This window comes from Crinia signifera, chromosome 5 (genome assembly GCF_055691185.1).
Source record: "Crinia signifera chromosome 5, ASM5569118v1, whole genome shotgun sequence".
NCBI classification, from domain to species: domain Eukaryota; kingdom Metazoa; phylum Chordata; class Amphibia; order Anura; family Myobatrachidae; genus Crinia; species Crinia signifera.
The window spans coordinates 129,674,689-129,698,844 of NC_139221.1; the positions used below are offsets into that span (position 1 = coordinate 129,674,689).

The 24,156-nt window shown below is 44.0% G+C and overlaps 1 protein-coding gene across 1 annotated transcript in view; it reads right to left on the reverse strand.

Moving 5' to 3' along the window:
- Positions 1–11,518: 11,518 nt before the first annotated feature.
- Positions 11,519–24,156, reverse strand: part of SERPINB1 (serpin family B member 1) — a 54,965-nt gene continuing 42,327 nt past the window's right edge. The window contains exons 5-7 of the mRNA XM_083188035.1: positions 19,869–20,011; positions 14,913–15,080; positions 11,519–12,020 (exon numbers count right to left, since the gene is read on the reverse strand). Of these exons, the coding sequence (XP_083044161.1) occupies positions 11,616–12,020; positions 14,913–15,080; positions 19,869–20,011 (716 nt within the window). The 3' untranslated portion in view covers positions 11,519–11,615. The remainder of the gene's footprint in view (positions 12,021–14,912; positions 15,081–19,868; positions 20,012–24,156) is intronic.

Consider the following 24,156-nt stretch of genomic DNA (forward strand, 5'->3'; position numbering starts at 1 on the left):
ACCAGGTACAAAAAACCTCCAGTATCGGGCAAGAAGAATGAATATTTAATCTATCTAGTCATGAGTTAACAAAGCTGAGAGATCGCTATTATCTAAGGGTCTCTCTTTTGTCCCTACCCAAGGATTTGATGATTTACGGTGGCAGGTGGAGAAACACCAGATATGTACAACATAAAATTAAACTAATATTTTTAAAGAAAAAAGGAACACTCCAATTAACCTGTACAAATTCTGGACAAATTGTTACAGTTTAAGGTGCCATCAACATTGGATCCGCTTTAAAATAAAGCAAGTCTCAAAACATTAATTCGAATGATTGATGAGGATACAAAAAAATCTGGTCAACAGAGTACATCATAACTTGACAAAACAAGAACAACAGGCACTAAAAATTTACCTGCAAATAAATCCTTTATAATCCGTCCGGCTGATCAGGTAGGAGCTTTTGTTCTTCAAGACATTACTATCGGCAACTATCGGCAAGAGATTCATTGACAACTTAATGAACTGTGAGTCTATATTAAATTGCAAGGTGAGCCAACTGCGGTTTTTACCAGGGAGCTATGTGAGGCTCTAATACTAGCAAAGGATGCCTTGGTGATTTCAAAAGTAGCATTTGATATATTAATATCTCAATGCCCACTGGTCCCCTTGATCTATATGGCACCTAAGGTACACAAGGGTGTTCCACCACCAGGCAGGCCCAACATTTTGGCCGGTGCTCTCTCTTCCAACCAACTTCTATTCTTCTAGACTCAATTTTACAGCCACTTATACATCAGCACCACAGTTCTTGCTAGATATGACCACATTACTCCGTAAATTAGAACAACTGGGCATGGTTCCAGAGGATATATGGCTGGTGACTATTGATGTCACTAGCTTATTTACAGTGATACCCCACCAGGAGGGCTTAATGGCTGTACGGAACTATTTACAGGTCTCAAATACATTAAATACTGAATATATAAATATTCTGATACATTTATTGAAGTTGGTACAAACAAAGAATTTTTTTTTTTTTTTTAACAATCAATTCTTTCTTCAAACATGAGACTGCGCAATGGTGTTTTTTGTGGCACCCAACTATGTATTTTATATAACATTTATATGTTTGAAGTGGAGAAAGAGACATTTTTCTGACAATTCAATTTCTGATAAAATCATATTCTTCATGAGATTTATAATATGATCTGCTATTATTGTGGCAGGGTTCAAGAGAAGTATTGGAAAGGATAATTGAACAACGTAATGAAAGCAACAGCCCTGTTATACTCACGTATAGAAAGCTTCACCAAAAAAACAAAAAGTAAAAATTGCTAACCGCATACCATTGTGTTTGTGTCTTTTTCTCAATATAAATTAATGTGTGAATTATAACATATTGTAATGGTATATGACTATGGGATTGCATTAAAGTAGTGTGGTATAACTCCTTGCCTGGCAAAGGTTGTGGATCTACATATTCCAGCAGGCTCTGACACTCATGGTTTGGACTGTAATGGTTGTAGTGTGTCTGGCCATTACCCGTACACTACGTGCAATTTTGCGTAACTGAAGGAAGGTGTCACGCATGTACCCCTGGATATTACCTATTTGGAGGCTTTGGGAGGCCATGAATTCTAACTGTTTGTCCTTGAAATTAACCAAGGAGTTAGCTACTTGGGAAGCAGTAGCTGCTGTATGGGGTGGGTGGGTGGTTGGGGGTGGGTTGGGAGACACCCCACTTGGGGGAAGATCACTCTGTGACGAGGTCTGCATTTCTTTCTCTGCCGCAAAGGTGTCGACCGGATTAAGAATGATGTCCATTTCGTCTAGCACCACTATTGAAGAATCTGTTGTGTTGCTCCCTAGTTGTATAGCACCTGTGGATACAGATGAAGAGGTAAGTATTGATGCATATATAGGCCACACTGTCGTCTACACTGTTTTACATAGGGCTATAGATGGCTGACGCACATACCTAGGGGTGTTATGCACTTACACATGTACCCCGATACAGCATGCAACATTGACATTAATAATATATCACATGCCTAGCTCAGATTACATTCATTTCTGTAGCAATGTAGCAGCAGGAGCTGAATGTAGTGTGAGATCTTGTTGATGTAACATGGGTGTGTGTACTGTATGTGTAATGGGGTGTGGTTTGTTCATTTACCTGCTCCTGCAGATTCAGCAGCAACAGGCCTTCTTCTCTTGGATGCTGCAGCACTTCGGGACGGACAATCTGTACAAGGAAAGATGGACAGGCATTATGGACATTGCTAAGGCTAAGCATTTTCGGAAAATATGCATTGAATTTACAATAATGGACAATACCCAATGGATAAGGACTGCATTATATCTTGACCACCTTTTTTTTGGTTTATAGTCAAATATTTTTTTTAAAGCTTAGTAGTAAACTAGTGTACACATGACAAATATTGGTTAATCGGTGGTATGTAGGCATGGCAGCTAAACCACCAGTACAGCACAGGGTTTTTGTACACATACATGTTAGTCTGCTAGAAAGAATGGTACACTGTTAATCAATATGAGTAGTTGTGGAACTACAGGGCCCAGCATTATCAGCAATTTCAAAGTAGGAGCAGACATTTTCTTGTGCATGACCTTGCTGGGCTATGTAGTTCCACAGCAGCACTTTACAAAGCATAACAATACAAGTGCACATTACAGGTATATCACATTGGCATGTATGTTAAAGTTTGCATGGGGTCACACTTACCAGCTCTGGTTGGCGTTTGTGGCCTGTCGGAATCCGCCACATGCATGCCAGGCAGGACCTCAGGTGGGATGATGCGCTTCAGCTTCACCTCATACGCATTGTAGCTGACAGTGGTGGGGCTTCCTCCTCCAGTCCTGGTGGCCTCCTCCATCTCCAGGGCCATTTTATGTTTTAACTGGCGTTTTATATCGTTAAAACGCTTTTTCACATTGCGGACCAGCCGCTTGTGATTACTGACAGCGTTCACCGCCTGGGTGATGTCCTTCCATATAGCCCGTTTGCGCTGGGCAGTGGTCTTGTAGTTGCTTTTTCCGAGCAGACGCTCGAACACTGGCATGATAGCCCTGACAAGTGCCACATTTTCTTCATAAGAAAATCTCACCATCCGGCCACTTTTGGTGCGACCAGCTACCACCTCCTCCTCCTCCTCATTTTCACCACCAGCCATATCGCCCTCCTCCTCCATGCCAGTGTCTTCCTCCTCACCAGCATTTTCCTCCACCTCTGACATGTGGCCCTCCTGCAGCTGGTGTGGGGTATGGTCTAGGGCTTGGCTGTAGGATGGGGATGCCAGCGGATCCTCAACCTCCTCCTGCTGGGGCTGGATGGCCAGGGTCTGGGCTGAGGCTGGCCTTGCTGTGGCCATGCTGCCTGCCACACTGCTGCCTCTCACACTTGACTGGCTGCTGCCACTGCTCCCTCTGCCACTGCTCCCTCTGCCACTCATCACTCTGCCACTGCTCCCTCTGCCACTTCTCACTCTGCCACCAACACCTCTTCCTGAACTCACGCTTCCACGGCTCCTCTCCATGCTCCTTACTTCCTATCAAAGAGTGAAATGGCGCCAATGCCCCTTTATATAGGGGGTGTGATGCATAATGGAGGGGACACAGGTGGGCCAATAGGTTGTGGGGTTCTTAGTGATGCGGAGACAGTTTTGTAAATCGCACTCCGGTTGGTCCAAAACTCGCACATGACCGGCGGAAGAAATCGCACTTTTTTGTTACTAAAAATCGCACCTCTTCGCCGCAAATCGCCCCTCTTCGCACTTTTCAGCCTCAAATGCGCATCACATTAAATAATCGAATTTTGACTGAAAAGTGCGATTTTGAAAAAGGCGATTTGCGGCGATGTGGTGCGCGAATAAAACATGCGCATTTAGCGCATCCCATAGAATGTCACCCAAGCTGCCTTATACAAGTGAGCCACCCAGTGTTGACTGGGAAACTTTGTGTTTTGTTTAGAGATAGTTAGGAATATCCTGTGTTTAGTTAGTGCCGGACAGGCAAGGTATTTTCTTTTGTTGTTTATTTTATTTTCTGCTGAATAAAACTGGTTGCGGCCAGTTGCACCACAAAGACTGGACTTGTATGATTTCTCAGCTGCTGCTGGCTGCCTTCTACCCCAGGAAAAGGCATCCAGTTCCCCTACAGCAGGGGTGTCCAAACTTTTTGCGACGAGGGCCAGATTTGGTGAATTGTGAATGTGTGGGGGCCGACCATTCAGCCTGACATTCTTTGAATCATTAATCACATAAGTATGGTCCCCCACTCTGCCCCCATTCACTGTATGTCCCCCAGCCTGCCCCTTCACTGTATTTCTTCCAGCCTGCCCCCATTCACTGTATGTCCCCCAGCCTGACCCTCCTTCACTGTATGTCCCCCACTCTGCCCCCTCCCTTCTCTGTATGTTTCCCAGCCCCTTGTGTGAGCCAGAGGAAGAAGAGGCAAAGCAGGCACTGCAAGAACAGGAGATGCTTGGGCTCCCGCTGCTGCCCTCCTCCACTCTGCATGTTATGGGAGCAAGCTTCCCCCTTGCTGCCCCCCTCCCCAAACACTGCTGTCACTGTGATTGTGAAGTAGGGTGATATACGATTGCAGCAGCAGGGGTAGGACGCCAAACACATCTGACTGTGGCGGCCGGCACCTCCTCACTGCAGCAGACAGCAAGGTAAAGGCGCGCTCGCTGGGGCACCACCTTTAGTGTCCTGTGCTGTGTTTCCCACATCTGATGCTCTGCCCGCTTCCAGCTGGAGGGCCACTTGAAATGACAGCACGGGCCGCAATTGGCCCCCGGGCCTGACTTTGGGCATGCCTGCATTAATGTTTTGCAGTTATTATTCCTAAGTAATGCTTTAGCGATTAAAGTAACTCAGAACAATGTATTTCAAAACAATTGTAATACGACCTTATAGGCTTTTATGTATGTTTGTGTATTTTAAAGCTGTATAAAATATATTTATGAACATTTGATATATTTTGTTTAAATTAATATGCAGCAATTATTTTGCCTTGTTTCTTTTTGTTTAGTAATCATGTACTTCTAGCAATTGTATAGGACAGAATTGAGGTAGAAAAATAAACAAGTCATTAGTCAGTGGCTAGAAGCTCCTCAAAAAAAATAATAAATGTTTTGCAGTTATACACTGCTACATAGCCACAAGATGGCAGTAGAGAGCTATAGAAAAATCTTCTATTTGGATGCTGAAGTACACCAACAGCACTTTCCATAAGTTTTATTGGTACTTGTTTCCTAGCACGGCCACACCGATTTCCATCGGGGTGCTTGTGTCGGAAAAAACGCGTCGATCGCATCGCATGCGATTTGGTCGCATGCGATCGACGCGACCGACCCGATTTTTTAATTGAATCAAATGTGAATAGGGTCCCTGGGACCCGATTTTACATTGGATTCAATGTAAAATATTCCCTAGACCCCCAAATTTTACAACGTAAACCCCACCCCACGATAGACGACAACCCCGAAGCGTGGCGAGCGCAGCGAGCCCGCGAGGGGCGGCGGTGTGCGTCCTCCGACCTTTTCATTCCCCTACTATCCACGTCGGCGTGGAGTTGAGAATATATAGTGTGGCGAGCGCAGCGAGCCACCGCGCCCGAAGCGTGGTGAGCGCAGCGTGCCCCGCGAGGGGACGCGTATAACTTCACAGGTATACGCGTCCCCTCGCGGGGCACGCTGCGCTTGCCACGCTTCGGGCGCGGTGGCTCGCTGCGCTCGCCACACTATATATTCTCAACTCCACGCCGACGTGGATAGTAGGGGAATGAAAAGGTCGGAGGACGCGCACCGCCGCCCCTCGCGGGCTCGCTGCGCTCGCCACGCTTCGGGTTGGCGTCTATCGTGGGGTGACGACGGGGCCATATTTAATGTGAAATGGGTCATATTGGCCCATTTCACATTTTTCAAATTTTTTCCTATGTGAGATGTACTTAATCAAGTCCATCTCATCTTGTGCCATTATAATGGCACAAGACCGACGCGATGCTCCCGATTTCAATGTTAAATTTTTTTTTAACATTGAAGCCTATGGCAAAATCGGGGGCATCGCGTCGGTCGCGTCGGAACCAATGTTAATGGTCCCGACCGACGCGATGCCCTCGATTTTTCCTTTGCCGGCAAAATGGACCTGATTTCAAAGGAAATCGGGTCCATCGCGGGGATCGTGTACCTTAACTTAAAGGTACACGATCCCAAAGATTGTGGCCGTGCTAGGAGGGTCCATCGCGGGGATCGTGTACCTTAACTTAAAGGTACACGATCCCAAAGATTGTGGCTGTGCTAGGAAACAAGTACCGTTTTATTCACTTAAGTCACCTTATTGCTTAGTACGTGTATTGACGCATAATTTCCTTGTAAAGATGGAGGTTTTGTCACACACCAGTTGGAGCACAGAGAGGCACAACATAAATAGCATGCAGTACACATCTCCAACACTGGGTGCCTAAAGCTCCATTAATCCAGTGCTGTAGAGCAGGCTTTCCCAACCACGGTCCTTAAGGCACACCAACAGTGCAGGTTTTGTAGATATCCAGGATTGAGCACAGGTGACTTAATTAGTATCTGATGGATTCTGATTAAACCATCTGTGCTGAAGCCTGGATATCACTAAAACCTGCACTGTTGGTGTGCCTTGAGGACCGTGGTTGGGAATGCCTGCTGTAGAGGGAATAGCAGCAGATGGATATACTGTACAGTACAGTACAGTACAAGCTCTTGCAAATGGCAAGTGACAACTGTAACATTACTGTATACTGTAAATTGTAACAGATGCAGACAGTCAATAAAAATATAAACCAATAAAAGTGTATACAGACGCAAACATATGTGTTAAACCAATGGTCTATTGACATTAGGCTTGTGTGTGCATCCAAGTCCCTTAGACAAACCATTAACAGTTTGTAGTCCAAATTTTTCTTTACAATTCAGTCTGGTTTATATGTTTAAATTATATGACTTTTTTTTTATTAAAAAAAGTGGCTCACCATTGGATCTGCTACTACAGGGGTGTCCAAACTTTTTGCGGCGAGGGCCAGATTTGGTGAAGTGTGAATGTGTGGGGGCCGACCATTCAGCCTGACATTCTTTGAATCATTAATCACATAAGTATGGTCCCCCACTCTGCCCCAATTCACTGTATGTCCCCCAGCCTGCCCCTACACTGTATGTCCCCCAGCCTGCCCCTCCTTCACTGTATGTCCCCCATTCACTGTATGTTCCCCACTCTGCACCCATTCACTCTGTCCCCTAGCCTGCCCCCCTTCTCTTAACCTCTTCAGTGGCAATCCCGAGAATTTTCCGGGCTGTGCCTCAGTGCCCAGTCTGGCAAGCCCGGAAAATTCTCGGAATTGCCACTGTTTGGAGCCGGGCAGCACTGCTGAGTTCACTCTGATCTCAGGCAGCGTTGCGCTGCCCGGCTCCCTCCCCTCTGCGGCGTCGCCTCCTCCTCCCCCCTCCCCTCCGGGTGTTCAGTAGAAGACCCCGGCGCCGGCTTATGACAAGCCGGCTGCCAGGGACAGCGATGCGGCGCGGGGGGCGCAGGTCCGGGCAGCCGCTGATTGACAGTTCAGCGGCGCTGCCCGGACCCAGGGGGGTAGTGGTGTTTTTTTTTTAAAGGGAGCGCTGCCCATAAAAAACTCACCCAGTGGGGAGCGCTCCCAAAAAAAAAACCCCACCACTGAAGGGGTTAATGTCCATCAGTGCCTCCATTCATTGTATGTCCCCAAGCCTGACCCTCCTTCACTGTATGACTCCCATTGACTGTATGACCCCCCATTCACTATGTACCCCACTCTGCCCCCATTCACTGTATGACCCCCAGCCTGCCCCTACTCCCCCTTCTCTGAATGGCCATCACTGCCTCCATTCACTGTATGTCCCCCACTCTGCCCCCTCCCTTCTCTGTATGTTTCCCAGCCCCTTGTTTGAGCCAGAGGACGGAGAGGCATAGCAGGCACTGCAAGGACAGGAGATGCTTGGGCTCCTGCTGCTGCCCTCCTCCACTCTGCATGTTACGGGAGCAAGCTTCCCCCTTGCTGCCCCCCTCCCCAAACACTGCTGTCACTGTAATTGTGGAGTAGGGTGATATACGATTGCAGCAGCAGGGGTAGGACGCCAAACACATCTGACTGTGGTGGCCGGCACCTCCTGACTGCAGCAGACAGCAAGGTAAAGGCGCACTCGCCGGGGCCCCACCTTTAGTGTCCTGTGTTGTGCTTCCCACATATGATGCTTTGCCCTCTTCCAGCTGGAGGCTGCGGGCCGCTTGAAATGACAGCACGGGCCGCAATTGACCCCCGTGCCTGACTTTGGACATGCCTGTGCTACTAGCTGTTGAGCCTGACTAGACGTTGGACTTGAAAGGGTTAAATAAGAATAGCATACAGTATACAAAACACAAACCAACATGTTACAGCAATGGTCCCATAGCTAATACAGCAGAAGCAGATCTGATGGCAAGGGATCACTGCTTACATTGACACATGAGCTTGGTCACTATCGCCAGGTTTCGTAGGCCAGTGGATAAGTGTGCTGCGCTCCATGCTTAGAGACAAAGGTTCATTTGTGAGAATTGAAAAGTGAGAATGTTTTCTTATATATTTTTTTTGTCTAACATTTCCAAAACTAACTGTCCAAGCCTCTGGCACGCACAAATCCAAGCATAATACTGAACTCTTTAATGTACTGTGTTGTAAATGCACTCGGGCATTCTCTATAGTACTTTCCAACATCCAAACTGTAGTATCAGCCTTTCACTTACATATTGTATTGTGTTGGTAATTTACAGTAGTCACAGTGACCTCCTTTATGCTGGCCTCCTTGTGTGTGAAAAGAGCCGTCTCCCAGGGGTGGGGGAAGGTAGATGATGGTAACACCATTTGCAGCATACATGTCACAGCATAGTACAGCACAGCCAACTCCGGTGGTCCCTACCATAGCCCACACCCTGGCCTATCACTTGGGCAGCTAATCCACCATCAATATAATTTTCCTTCTGCCCTGGAAACACGTATATCACACAAAGCACAGGTGCTGCTGATTACACAAGATTGTTGCTGCTACTGTTCCAAAACATGACACATAGTCCAAAACATGGAGAGACAATGAATTCGACATAGATAGATCAAGCGAAGCATAGTCTTCAAGTGACTAAGAATATATCAAGTCAAAAGCCTCCTTTAGGGGTTCTGACATGGGTGGGAAGAGGCCCAACAGACGTCTTAGAACTCGCCGTGGTGGACAGTGGGCAAAGCTGGTGAAAAAAGACATCCGCCAAGAAGACATAGTCTTCAATTTGTTATCTAGGACTTTGAATTTAGTAGAGTGCTGGGTCCAAAATAAAGGACTTTTCTTTGTCACCACAAATGTGCCTGATACATTTGAGGACAATAAAGATCTCTACAAATTTGGGAGACGTTTAAGGCGTGAGCATTTTGCGGACACTGCTACATGTCAGCACACATTCCCGACGATCAAGAGAAAAATAACTTTTGATCGTTTGATCCCAACTCTAACAATACAGGCATCAAGTAATTTACTAACTTTATGGACAATATGATCAGTGACTGAACATGTTTCAGAACAGCCATGTTACAATTTATCACTGGCGGAGAGAAAAGCCCTCAAGGACCTGGGATCTCGCAAAGATATGGTTATTCGCACGGCGGATAATGGGGGTACTCCAGGACACAACCTCCTGTCAAGGATGTCTGAGGATCCTTGTTGTACTTAATGCAGGTGGTTGCTGTGGAACTTCTAAGACCTGAGCTCCATACTTTCTCTTGAGGCATATTCCTACTGTGCTGCCCTCTCTTCCTTGTACTCTGTTGTGGGTGGCAAAGGCGAGGGTGCTGGGGGCCTCCAGGGAAAGCAGGGGACTTGCCCACCTTCCCGGGGGGGCTGGGAGGATCAATCATTTTTTGGGAGGCTCCCTGCCATTCCAGAATGTTAGGCAAGTATGCATTAAAGGGTGGACAAATGGCTATTGGTGGCAGCTATATATAACATACAGTAATAATGATTATTGTTACACAATGTTGAACGTCCCTTTCTTGTGTTAAATTGCCAGAGGGTGTTGGGGCGTTGTCATCATTTCCATTACAGTAATTGTAAAATAAGCAAAAGTCCCCACATTTTGAAAAAAAAATTGGTTGGTAAAGACTCACTGTACGATAGCAGCTAATGTGCTCACATTTAATTATTTTCTGTGGCCTACTGTTGAAAAGAAGTCAGATGAAGCACTAAGCAGAATAAACACAGTAATGTGTAACGCTCAGCTGTTTCTTTGTCAGGTATTGTGGTTTCATAAGCTCCCATAAACTGCTGACCTTTGGTAGTACATGAAAGAAGCCTTTGTCTTTAACTCTACCAATATATCTATGTCATGTCTGTAGCTAAGCTGTTGGACTATGGACTATGCTGATTAAATACTAATAAATTATATTGTTTCTAGAGCCGTAGCTAGATATTTGGTTGCCCTGTGCCAGAAAACATATCTGTGACCCCCCCCTCCTTGCTTGTGAAGGCTTTGGGTGGTGGCCTGGAGAACCAGTAGGTGAATAGGGAGGGTGTGTGTGTGTGTGGGGGGGGGGGGGCAGATGGGGACATGTAGAGGCAGTGGGTGACTGGAGAGGCAGAGGTTGATGGGGAGAGGCACTGGCTAACAAGGAGAGGCAGGGGGTGATAGGGAGGGTAATGTTCACTGGGGGAGCAGGATTAAGCAGGTGGAGGCAGCGAGAGTTATAATGTGACAGGGAGAAGACGGATAACCAGATTTTACACTCAGATCATGTAGGCTCATGTGCAGGCTTATTAGAAGTTATTGTCAGCAGTGATAGTATGGCTAAGATGCTCTACGAGTAGTAATTGGATGAATTCCAATTTTTTTTGCATAAAATGGTTATAAATTAACATATTAAAGTAGCATATCTTAAAAAAAAGTCATAAGGCATGGCAAAGCCGCAGGATTCATTACATGGATAATTTGGCCACACAGTATGGTTTAAATGGGTAAAGGTGTATATGGACTCATCGGTATATTCAATACGCACTCTCCCCGGTCGATAGCGACATCTGATCTGTACATCAAACCTGATGATATTGCTAGCTCTCTGTTGTATGCTAATGAAGGACGGAACATGATTTTTACATCAAGAACATGGAGGGAAGGTTTTCTTTTTTGCTTAACTTCCAAAATAGAATCAGGCCCAAAAACAGAGATTCCCACACTGGAGCAGGCAATGTTCCTGGTGAGGACTCGTTCATCCATTACATAAACTACCGATGGGGAAACACTGATTAGTAGGATTTGTAGCAGATGAAATTGCTAAGAATAAACCTCTCAGATGTCCAATGTAAGATTAGTTATACAATGATGGATGGATGTATATATATATATATATATATATATATATATATATATATATATATATATATATATATATATATATATTACATGATATGTGACCTGGTTTTACAATGAAAATAAATACTATATTGACTCCAAAACACTTTATTTTTCATATTTTCTTTTGCTCTATTAGAGGACAAAACATTAGCAGACTTAGGTTGTTTTACCACATGATTTACCCTTCTATGGACAGGAATATCTGCCAAAGAAAAGTATGTTATTGGTTTTATTGTGACGAATTAAGAAAAGAAAGGGATGGTCAGCATTGAATTCCTCCTCTATTGGCAGGCACATTACCATGGCAATGCCAGCAGTGGCAGCCGCCGCCTCTGTGCCTTCTTCATTCACCTCCACAAATGACTTGTGGATGACCTCAGATAAGAAAAGATCCCGAGATCCTGACATCCCTGACAGGTCTGCATGACCCTTGTCAAAGACATCCACCATTCCCAGAGTAGACAACGGTGATTTAAGCTGATAAGTGTCTTCTAGCTTGAATTTGGGCAGGTGCACACGGACATCAATTGGATGCATATATCCTGGTCCTGTCCATTCTTGTAGTTTTTCTAAAGTCAGCTCCTTCTCAAGCTGGAGTTAAACAGAATAAAAAAAAATACTATCATTCTTTAATTTAGACTTTTAAAAAAATGGATTCATGTTGATTCTCTGACTCTTCTCATGATCGTACTCCCCTCCCCCATCCCCTTCTTTCACTAACAGTTGGAGTCCACCAGGTTTGCCTCTACTTTCCTCCCACTTTACAGATGGAGCCGGCTTCATTTAGGCTGGGGCTGGCGATGGAATCGGTCCGCAATGCTTAGTCACCAGTCCCCATCGGTCGCCGCCATCTCCCCGCACTCCCTAACCCTGCCCGTCTCTGTGAAGCAGAGACGGGCAGGGTTTCCGATCCCCGCTGCTAAGTGACTGGGATGCGCGTGCATCCCAGTCCATCCATCTTGCACATCTTGCGCATCCCAGTCAGATGGAGTCCCTCTCAGCCAGTGCTTAGTCAAGATCTAGTCAGGTGATGGCGACACATAGGACTGCACATCGCCATTGCTTGGAGGCATACACATGGAGCGATCCATGCTTAAAATCGCCCCGTGTGTATGCCTCTTTAGGATAAAAATTTCTAAGACTGAGCTAATTATATTTCCAACCTCTCACATAACATCACTTTCCACAATTTAGAAGTCTATTGACAGCACAACCATCTCCTCAAACCCCCAAATGCACTGTCTTAGAGTTATCCTTGACTTCTCCCTCCCCTTCAAACCAGACATTTAGTATTCGTCACAGTCCTGCTGTTTCCACCTCAAAAATATCTGCATGTACAGACCCACTCACTCTAGATGGTACTAAAATCCTCATCCACTTACTGGTCATCTCCAGATTGGACTACAATAACCTTCTCCTATCCAGTCTCTGGGACATTTGCCTCTCTTCCATGCTGCTGCCTGGCTTATCTTCCTCTCCATATGTACTATGTCTGCCTCCCCTTTCCTTCAAGCTCTACACTTGCTCCCCTTCTTCTTCAGAACCCCATTAAACACCATATAGGTAAATTAGTACTCTTTAGTTTCATTTGTGCTTCGAATATACATTGTGCATGACATTTTAGATATTTAGATAAAATCAGATAAAATCAGATTACTGTAAAATGACTTAGCTTGTACTGTACTTTGTTATATTATGTATATACTGTATGTATATATATATATATATATATATATATATATATAGAGCGAACAACTGGAACAGAGGTGTCACTCAGCGGGCTTGGTAAAGAAAATCTTTTATTCACAGCAAACTGTGTATCTCCAACGTTTCGGAGCAAACGTGCTCCTTTTTTAAGGTGTGTACACGTTTACTTTACCAAGCCCGCTGAGTGCCACCTCTGTTCCAGTTGTTCGCTACAGATTCTCCCGTGAAGGCACCAACGGCAGTTGCTTATATTTGGATAAGAGTGCCGGGCTGACACCGTTGACTATATATATAATGCCTAATATAATTTTTTTGTATAGCTTACATCCATTATCAAAGAAATTCCATCCAATTGCTATAACGTGCCTGCCAGATTGTAGTTAAGGGTTAGATACTGGCATAGCAGATCCGAGTGCGACATGTGAGGAGGCAGTACCGGATCCCCACTGTGACCATCAGTTGCACCATCCATCACCTGAGTAAGCCTTACGGTGTGTACACACGGTGAGATTCCCTTGCTATTTGACTTTAGGTGCCAGTGCTTTGCAATCTTTGCTACAGTATCTCTGTAATATTTACATACAATTCATGCTATCTACTGTACATTCGATTTGCACTATATAGTCATTGCTGCACTGTCTATTTGGCTTTTCAATTTTAGCTGAACGGGAGCTCCAGAGCCGGATTAAGGTCTGTGGGGGCCCTGGACAACAAAAATTGTGGGGGCCCCCTCCACTCACCCCCCGCTACTCTCCTCTCACAACCCCCCCCCCCCCCCGCAGCACTCACCAGAGTAGTTAGTCTCGCTGCCCATCGGAGTTGGCGCTGATGCACAGGCACGGCCGCTTCATGGCGCCTGGGATATGTGGTGATCATGCGGGGAGAGCGGGGTAGGTTCCCCCGGAGACAGTGTGACAAGAGAGTAGGTCGCTGACTGTCCTGGTGCCGCAGGGACCCCCTGGCCGCCCTGCGCTGCCCGGACCCCAATGCCTGCCATCCACCCACCACACACCTGAAGTGTGGGGGCCCTGGATGTATGGGGGCCCCGGGGCAACCGCCCCTAGTCGCCCCTTGGTGGATCCGCCACTGGCACGCATTGGCATGGAATGGGGATTGAAAGCTTAAAAACATGTTCTATCTCCATTTGATGTCTATGCGATCCCAGGGCGATTTTGACTATACAGTCAAAATGGAATGTCAAATTGTACCGTGTGTACACAGCATAAGAATTCTCAGAAAGGCCAGCTAATCTCCAGAGCCAAATCCAATTTCTCTGTTTCAAATTCTATTAGGCCAGTAAGTCTGTATAAGAAGATAATGGCCTCGGCCTTCCCACAAAAGGGAGGTGACATTTCTCCATTTTGTAAAATGGACCCTGATGTCAAAATGGCTGCAGCATGTCAGTCATCTTGTGGTCACTGCGTGCATTCTCACTGAGTGAAATCTGCACATGCATAGCTCTCTCACCATCAGAGTAGTATGCCACCATTGTACAATTCTGAATGAGGTCCTACAGTATAACATTTAATTGTAACAGAGAAATCCAACAATAAGTGGACTCCTTTTTTTTAGGTATAATTTTGCATCTTCATTAAAGTATGTCCTTTTCAGGAGGAAGTATTACTATACTGGTGGAAGTATTACTACACTGTTCATCCTAAATAATTTTCTTTTGTTTCTGGTCACTTCTGACTTTGTGCAGGTAAACAACCAATATAATATAATGATTATAAAGAGAAACCATTGTGACTGTAAATCAAGTGTACTGTAATGTACCTTCTGTAATCCAGTAGTATTGTCATCAATGTTGTCTGGCAATAGGATAACCATGCTGAGTTCGTGTCCCACATATGGGAGCTCTAGAATACGACAACTGACATCAGGTACATAGCCGAAGGGAAACTTCTTCAACTGATACATCATTTTAACCGGCTTCTGGTCATTCTGGGCAGATATGCAGAAAACATGTGATTTGAGATTATTTATTAAAACAGCTTTGGCGGTGTCATCATTTTATATTATATACAATTATCTTGTATAGTTGCTGACAGTGACTTCTGTCTCAGATTAAAATGCCTATCCATTATCAGCAGGGTCGACCCGCCCATTGCGCAGAGTACGCAGCTGAGTAAGGCACCATAGTAATCAGGGCACTGACAATGTCTTCTTCATTGCGGTCAGCCGGATAGAATAGAAAGTGGTGACAGCTGGGCAGAGAGTGGTGGGCTTACTGGCTGTATTCATAGCAGGTCCGTGGCTATTATATTGCGCCAGCTCGCAGTGTGTGTTTGTGTGTATATGTTTGTGTATACTGTATGTGTGTATTTATGCGTATGTGTTTATATGTGTGGACATGTTGGTATAGAAAAAGGCCTTCTCCAAACTGTTGCCACAAAGTTGGAAGCATAGCATACTAAGTGGTAAATGTACTGAGATGGGAGTTCTATTGAAGATGTGATGTTGCTCATAGCAACCAAACAGATTCTACAGTACTTCTTATTTATTTAGCACCTTTTTAAATATCTTGGTATGCTGAAGCATTAAAATTGCTCTGTATTGGAGATAAAGGGCCTAGCCCAAACCATGAAAAACATCCCCGTATTATCCCTCCATCACCAAACTTCACAGTTGGCATAATACAATGAAGCAGGCAATGTTCTCCAGGCATCTGCCAAACAGAGAAACGTGAGTCGTCACTTCACAGAATGCGTTTCCACAGTCCAGTGTCGGTTTGCTTCACACCACTACAAACTGAACCACCACAAAGATTTGTGCTTACATTATTTCCAGTGGAATATCGGAACTCTTTGGAATTAGCAGAGCATTGGCGAATCGTTTTATGGCAAAGGTGGCATCCTATCACAGCACCACTCTTGAAGTCACTGAGCTGTGTTTCTCACTTTGATGTATTGAGGAAAGGGGGTTTAGTGATGTTTTAAAATGAAGTGTAGCTTAAAGAGGGGTCAATAATGTAGTACAGATTAAATAGGGGTCCATAGTGTAGTGTACTTATACAGTAGGTCCGATCCGAGTAACCCATGCCATGCAGTGCACTATATATCATTATTACTAAACTGAGGTATGGATAGTGGATATATGACTTCTGGAGATAATCAGTAGTGCTCCAGTTCTGGGACAGCAGATCTAAAAAACACGGAAGCAAGGAGCTGGTCAAGTGTGCAAAACAAAGCGGGTATTTTGAAACTCCATCAGGAGAACGAGTACTTGTATTGGGTGATCCTCATAAATCTGAAGTCTCATTGTAAATTCTGGGGCATAATTATAATCGAGTGTGGTGGGGTTATCAGGTCTGTGGGGGAGGAGGAATGAGGAGCTCTACTTGGCATAATGTGTATAAGGGTATCTACCTAGCATAATGTGTATAAGGGGCTCTACCTGGCATGTGTATAAGGGGCTCTTCCTGTCAAAATCTGTATAAGGGGCTCTACCTGGCATAATGTGTAAAATGAGCTCTGCTGTAGTGTAATGAGTATAAGGGGCTGTCCCTGTTTTCAATATGTGGGGCATTAATTTACTTTTTGGCACAGGTTACAGCACTGATTATTAACGTAAAATAAAAAATTAGAATATATTTTTACAATTTCTTTTACCGTTGTAAAGTTGGCAATATTTTTTCTTAGTTGGTGTATGTGTTTCTGATTGTTTGTTATAAAGGTTAAATAAATATATGTTTCTTTTAATGGAAATTTAACAATATTCTTATTTGTTTTTACTGCAGAGTGGGACTTTATTAACTAAGTGCATTAATCAAACTTTTTATGATGTGTCTTGGTGTGTGACCAGCGCCTGCACTCACAATTGCATGTAGTGTCTTGTTAGTGACTGTAAATCACAAATCCAAAGGATTGGTAACTATAATATATAATTGCTGTCAAATATCTGCTCAATGCTAAAACTGTCATATCTTATCTGGCCTAAAAAGCAACTAACAGCTATGCTGTATCTTCTGCTATTCTATCATTGAGCTACAGTACTGTATGGACTGCTTCTTGCTTGGTCTAATAAATAACTAAACATGTCATCTATACTACTCTAATGGGACTCTAGTTGTTCTACTAATTAATAAAGTAACCTCTTTAGGGACTCTGTTTCTACTAAAACAAATCATCTGTTCTGGACGGACCCACCTGCGGGATTATGCTTTAATATACTCCAACTGTATTATACTATATTCTATTCTTCCCTTTTGGTTAGGCGGGCGTGGACACATACTTTTGGTAGGCAAGTTTGGACACATATGCTCTTGCTTTCCATATATTGTACTGTATGCGAAAAACTGTGTATAGTCATCCCTATAAAACGCTGTGCACATCCTGTGGTACATTGAACTCTATCCCTATCTTTGGTTTGCTACAAATCATCATTGTGCATCAGCGTACATAATAGATGCAAATGGGAATGGACATATTTTTATACTTAAAACCAGGGGTCATGGAACTTTTTTACCTTTTACCCCAAAATATATTTATATAAGCCAATGATTACCCTCTTAATTTGAAAGGAAGGAAATCATATAAAATTGTAATACACACTGTACCCCCAGAGATTGATGATATATCCTGCTTGTACAGTACACAGCCTACCAGCAATTGATGGTGATTGACAAAATTTGTACCACTCACAGCCATACATGGTAATCATCATCATCATCATCATCATCATCAATGGCTGCCAGTCTGTGTGTGGTATAGTAAGGGCTATTTTTCAGCAGGCTCCAGCAGGAACTGAGGCCCTTATTCTAGTTCACTCTTTCTGACAAAATATTTCTTAGATGGACAAAACCATGTGCACTGCAGGTGAGGCAGGTGTAAAACCCCACCCAAATCTAATTATCTCTGCACAAGTAACACCTGCCTCACCTGCAGTACACATGGTTTTGTCCATCTAAGAAATATTTTGTCAGAAAGAGTGAACTAGAATAAGGGCCTCAGTTCCTGCTGGAGCCTGCTGAAAAATAGCCCTGGGTATAGCCATTGATAATGCAACTATTAGTGTCAGTATTTTAAGTAGATATAGTGATAGTCTGTGCAGTTTTTCCCCTAGACTAGCGATGGATATACCTTGACAGGAGCCTATAACCAAGCAAAGAAACTTGGTGCCGCAGCAGCAGTACAGACTGTGCACTGCTGAGATGGCACAGCATCTAGTTGACTCTACTGAAGAAGGGGCGGACTTGGAGGAGAGGTCAGGGCATCACGCAGGGAAGCGTGTTATACACAAGGGCCTGATGCACTGCACTGCATCAGGTCCTTTTACACTACAGTACTGTAACACACACAGCCAGGTATGTATATAGAATATATATATAGATTTTACATACCCTCCAACATTTTATCAATGGAAATCGGTACAGGGGGCGTGGTCACAGATTTATAGGGGCGTGTCTACATGTAGAGGGGGTGAGGCAACACCTCAGATATCCGTGACCACGCCCCCCACCTGAGGACGCACATTAAATTTAAAATTGTACAGTACCCCCTTGAGCTGCTCCGTCATCCGAGTCCCATGGCTGCGGCGCCATTCAGATCACCGGGTGCACAGGAAGCGTGCTGCACGGGTGCGCAGGCAGCGTGCAGGACGGGTGCCTAGTCAGTGTGCTGACATCATGAGACACATGAACGCTGGCTGTCGGGATGCCGCACAAGGCACCACTGGGAACGGGAGCAGCCACACTGGGACACATTTATCCCCACTCAGCCTGATAATATCCGTCCAATATCCATCGCAGCCCGGAGCCATTGCTTGCGGAGTTGGAGGAGCGACCACAGCCAAAGAAAATCAGTAGATCGGTACATTTGGATTTTTGCCGGTACAGTCCGTTAAAAACCGGTACTGTACCGGCTAAAACGGTACAGTTGGAGGGTATGGATTTTATATGCGATGAAATTAAATTCCTGGGGGTAATGGACGGTCGCGCTGCCAAGACACAGTTGGGCATGCATATAGATTCATATGCATGCCTGGCTGTGTCTCAGCAGTGTGACCGTCCATTACCCCCAGAAATAACATTTTTACCCCATTTGGGGTAATTTACCCCTGTTCCCTGACCACTGCTTAAAACTAACTATGTGGCTGCAGTTCTGTCAGAATGTCCTCACTGAGGTTTATCTGCAGTACATAAGATTGGCTGTTACAACACAGTTACCTTTTAGCCATAAGGGTAGATATACTTAAATTGGATTCAGTACTGAATCCCGGCGGTCGGGATCCCGGCGTTCAGAATCCCGACGCCGGAATCCCGACAGCCAAAATCCCGACAAGAGGGGGACGTGGATCGCCCCCCCTTGCGGGCTCGCTGCGCTCGCCACACAGCGGGCCCGGTGCCTCGCTACGCTCGGCACACTAATTTATTCTCCCTCCAGGGGTGTCGTGGACACCCACAGAGGGAGAATGTGTCAGGATTTCGGCGGTCGGGACTCCGGCGTCAGGATTCTGAATGCCGGGATCCCGACCGCCGGGATTTTAACTGCATCCCCTTGAAATGTATCTATCTCTTGTACTAATAAATGCCCAGTTCATGCCCAGTTTTCTGTTGCATTGTGTTTGCAGAAAGCTGGGGCCACATACTTGCATTTGCCCTCTGGGCTAAAAGTTCCAGTCAGTACCTGCTATCCACAGAGGGACATAGAAATAAGATAAATAACACACTGCATCCAATACTCCGTTAAAAGTATTACCACAGGTTATAATGGAAATACATTTGAGTTTTACCTTGCTTAATCTGAATGGCACTTCTTTTGTATTTTCGGTATTGAATTTCTCAGCCCAGTCCCCTTTAAAATATATAGCATTCACCAGCACTAATTTGGTAGAGGCATCCACCGATCCCCCAGGCAGCACTTCTGGAATTTTCCCTATAAATATATAATATTGATTTTAATATGTAAAGGTTATTAGCATTTTAGGTTATAAACGTACAGTACTACAAAAGTTCCTCACGGTGATGCAAGAAATTACACGTATGTATGTATATATATAATATATATAAAGTGGGTTTCCAAAACGGCACTCAAAATACATTAGAGTTGCAACTGTGGTGCAGGGTCCAGAAAGAAATTGATAATAGCACTTACCCAACCTTGTAGCAAGGAGAGAAACAGACCAGCACTCGTTTTTAGATAAATAAAAGATAAGTGTATTGGAGAAGTATTACAACATGGCAAACATCTCTAGTAACATTAAAAACATCTGTTTAATGTTACTAGAGATGTTTGCCATGTTGTAATACTTCTCCAATACACTTATCTTTTATTTATCTAAAAACGAGTGCTGGTCTGTTTCTCTCCTTGCTACAAGGTTGGGTAAGTGCTATTTATATATATATATATATATATATATATATATATATATATATATATATATATATATATATATATATATAAAACACAAAATTCCCAGATTTGCGCTGATTTCACAATTCTCTAGTCGGTCGCCAATAACACTTAGCCCCCTACTAGAGAGGCTATATCAACCAATACCACCACAATAGTGTTAAACGGCGCCCAATATCTTTTTGTCTTTCCTTAGTTCAAATCATCCATGAACCAACAAATTTTTGCAAATATATAAAACATTTATTAAAAATACATTTTATCATATAAAACAAATAGCAGTAAATTCTTGTCAGAGGATTTTTCTTTTTTTAGACAGTGGATGAGAGTAATAGCCCGACGCGTTTCGTCTCACTAGGAGACTTCATCAGGGGTGCTTTACAAATATCTTAATGAGAATTTTCTCTTTATTTCAAAGATCTATAGTTCTCTATGTCGATTACTTGTAGTACCAAATGTGTGGATTTTCCCACTTTTATAAAAAAAATTTTTTAGGATGCTTTTCTTTTAGGCAGCAGCTTATAGGAGTACCAAACGGTTCAGGACTCAAAGATTTAAGATTTTTACCAACACGGTTCAAGGCTCAAAAGTTTAAGATCTCCAGAATTGAGGACTTAATATTGGCCAGATGACCATATAATCGATAGAACCATTCTATTCTAGATCTGAACAAACATCTCCAATGAGCATACAATAGAATGACTTCTTTGGGATTAAACTTCAATTTTTCAAAAGTGGTAATAATCCCTGGTTATCACCAGTAGTAGTGTGCTCCTCTGTGTCCAATGTGCAAGTCAATTTGACTTGCACATTGGACACAGAGGAGCACACTACTACTGGTGATAACCAGGGATTATTACCACTTTTGAAAAATTGAAGTTTAATCCCAAAGAAGTCATTCTATTGTATGCTCATTGGAGAATAAAGCTGGAATGTTTGTTCAGATCTAGAATAGAATGGTTCTATCGATTATATGGTCATCTGGCCAATATTAAGTCCTCAATTCTGGAGATCTTAAACTTTTGAGCCTTGAACCGTGTTGGTAAAAATCTTAAATCTTTGAGTCCTGAACCGTTTGGTACTCCTATAAGCTGCTGCCTAAAAGAAAAGCATCCTAAAAAATTTTTTTTATAAAAGTGGGAAAATCCACACATTTGGTACTACAAGTAATCGACATAGAGAACTATAGATCTTTGAAATAAAGAGAAAATTCTCATTAAGATATTTGTAAAGCACCCCTGATGAAGTCTCCTAGTGAGACGAAACGCGTCGGGCTATTACTCTCATCCACTGTCTAAAAAAAGAAAAATCCTCTGACAAGAATTTACTGCTATTTGTTTTATATGATAAAATGTATTTTTAATAAATGTTTTATATATTTGCAAAAATTTGTTGGTTCATGGATGATTTGAACTAAGGAAAGACAAAAAGATATTGGGCGCCGTTTAACACTATTGTGGTGATATATATATATATATATATATATATAATGAAAAGTATCACATACACGGGGATTCAAATGAAGACTTTGTTCTTTATTTTATAAAGCAGGTTACAGCATACCAGATTATTCCATAGGCAAGCGTAGTTACAGGTACCAGCATACAAGTAATCCAGCATAAAACAGACTCTTGCAAATGCTCCAGTGGTCCCTACACCCCACAGCCTACAACCCACAGCCTACAACCCACACCCCGGCCTATCACTTGGGCAGCTAATCCATCATCAAGAGCATTTACCCTTTGCCCTGGAAACACATATCAGGAGATCGCAGGTGCTGCTGATTACCCAACTTTCCTTCTTCTACAGCTCTCAAAACCTGGACTGGATCCTCCACACTCTCATATGGATATATGCTGTCTCTGCCACTATATATATATATATATATATATATATATATATATATATATATATATATATTACTCCTCAGTGTGGCACAAATATACAGTCACCAAGGAGTTATGTGGATATATTAAAGCATGTAGCCGGTGGTGTAAGTATAGAGGTTGCAGGGGATGCAGTTGTTATGGGGCACAAAGCGACCCACTGTACCCTCTGTAGTTGGGAGCCAAGTGTGTTACTCATTGGGTGGAGGACAGAGGTGGGAGGTGGAGCCGATTCATGTGCAGATTCCAGAAGCTAGCAGTGGCGCAGGCAGTGGGCAGACACCTGGTGCAACGGCTAGCTTCTGGAATCTGCACATGAAGCGGCTTTGCCTCCCACCTCTGTCCTACATCTTCCAGTAAGTATCATGCCGGGCTTACAAACCAACTTGCAAAAGTCACAATAATAGCAATATAGTGAGGAAGGGGGGTGTAATATTGGCAATAAAGGGGAGGGTGTACAATAAAGCATATACAGGGGAGAGGGTGTCGCAAAAATGGCTATACACTGGGGGACATGAGGCACAATTCTGTCTATATTGGTAGAGGGTGGCACAATAATTGATATTAAGGGGAGGATGAGACAGCCCAACCCAGCCTGCAACAGCTATGATTAAGGATAAAAAAAAGAAAAAGAAAACAATTAGAGGGTGCAGTGGGTTTGCCTTGGGTCACAATAAAAGTATTCCCCTGATTGATACTTCAGTTGGAGCCAGCCCCATCTTTGCCGCTGGTGTGCCAGCCACTACGATCAGGCGGGTGGCACTCGAGTGCACACGCAAGCATCTCGTGCGCTTGCACGGCCATTGTGGGCAATGGGGCGCGCGAGCGTCAGATGCACGCGCACCGGAAACCCGATGCACCGCGGTAATTGGTGTGCCGGGGACAGAATAAATGAAGCTGGCTCCATCTGTATGTAGGTTAGAATGTACGTAGATCACCAAATCGAGACTTAGCAAACATGCAGTTAAATATTATACCTTCAATTAGTATTTTAGCATTCTGCTGTTTGCACAATATACAGTATACAGTATTCATCAATCACTCAGTAATCTGCCACCAACTGAGGTGAAAAGACCACAGGTCCCCAAATCTCTTTAGTTACTGTGCACAACTAACCCTCAGGTAATAGTCTGACAATACTTCAAGTAATATCAATAATAGTTATAGGGTTGCTTAAGCGATCACAGCTTCTTCCAAGACTAAGGTCCTAGACGGTGACCAGTGTTTCCCAACCTCTGTCCTCTAGGCACACTGACATTCCAGGGTTAAGGGTATCCATGATTAAACATAAGTGACTAAATAAGTGCCACAGTTAACTCCCATCTAAGTAAATTTTCCCCCTAAGTGTGCCTTGAGGACAAATGTTGGGAAACACCATTTTAGAGTATATGAAATAGACTAGTAAAAAAAATGAAGTTGCAAAAATTAGTACAGTGCGAAGTTACCACATGGTGTTAACAAAAGGGTTACAATAACAGTAGACAATACATGTGTTGCCATTCAAACAAAAGTTTACAATAAACATAACACTAAGATGTAAGTGCCTGAAAGATGAGAGACTTTCAGCCCGGCTGACCGCCCGCTCCCTCCCCTGCCTGCTCCAGATGACATACCCACCCCTGTACCCACGCCACCACGCTCCAGTGCATGGTCGGATGACTGCCACACTCCCTGGCCTGGCCACACAGCTCAGTGGAACCCAACTCCCGCAGCTGACTGCTCACTACCTCCCTCCCTCCCCCTGCTCCACTGCGTGGAGCACACATGCCACTGGCCAACAAT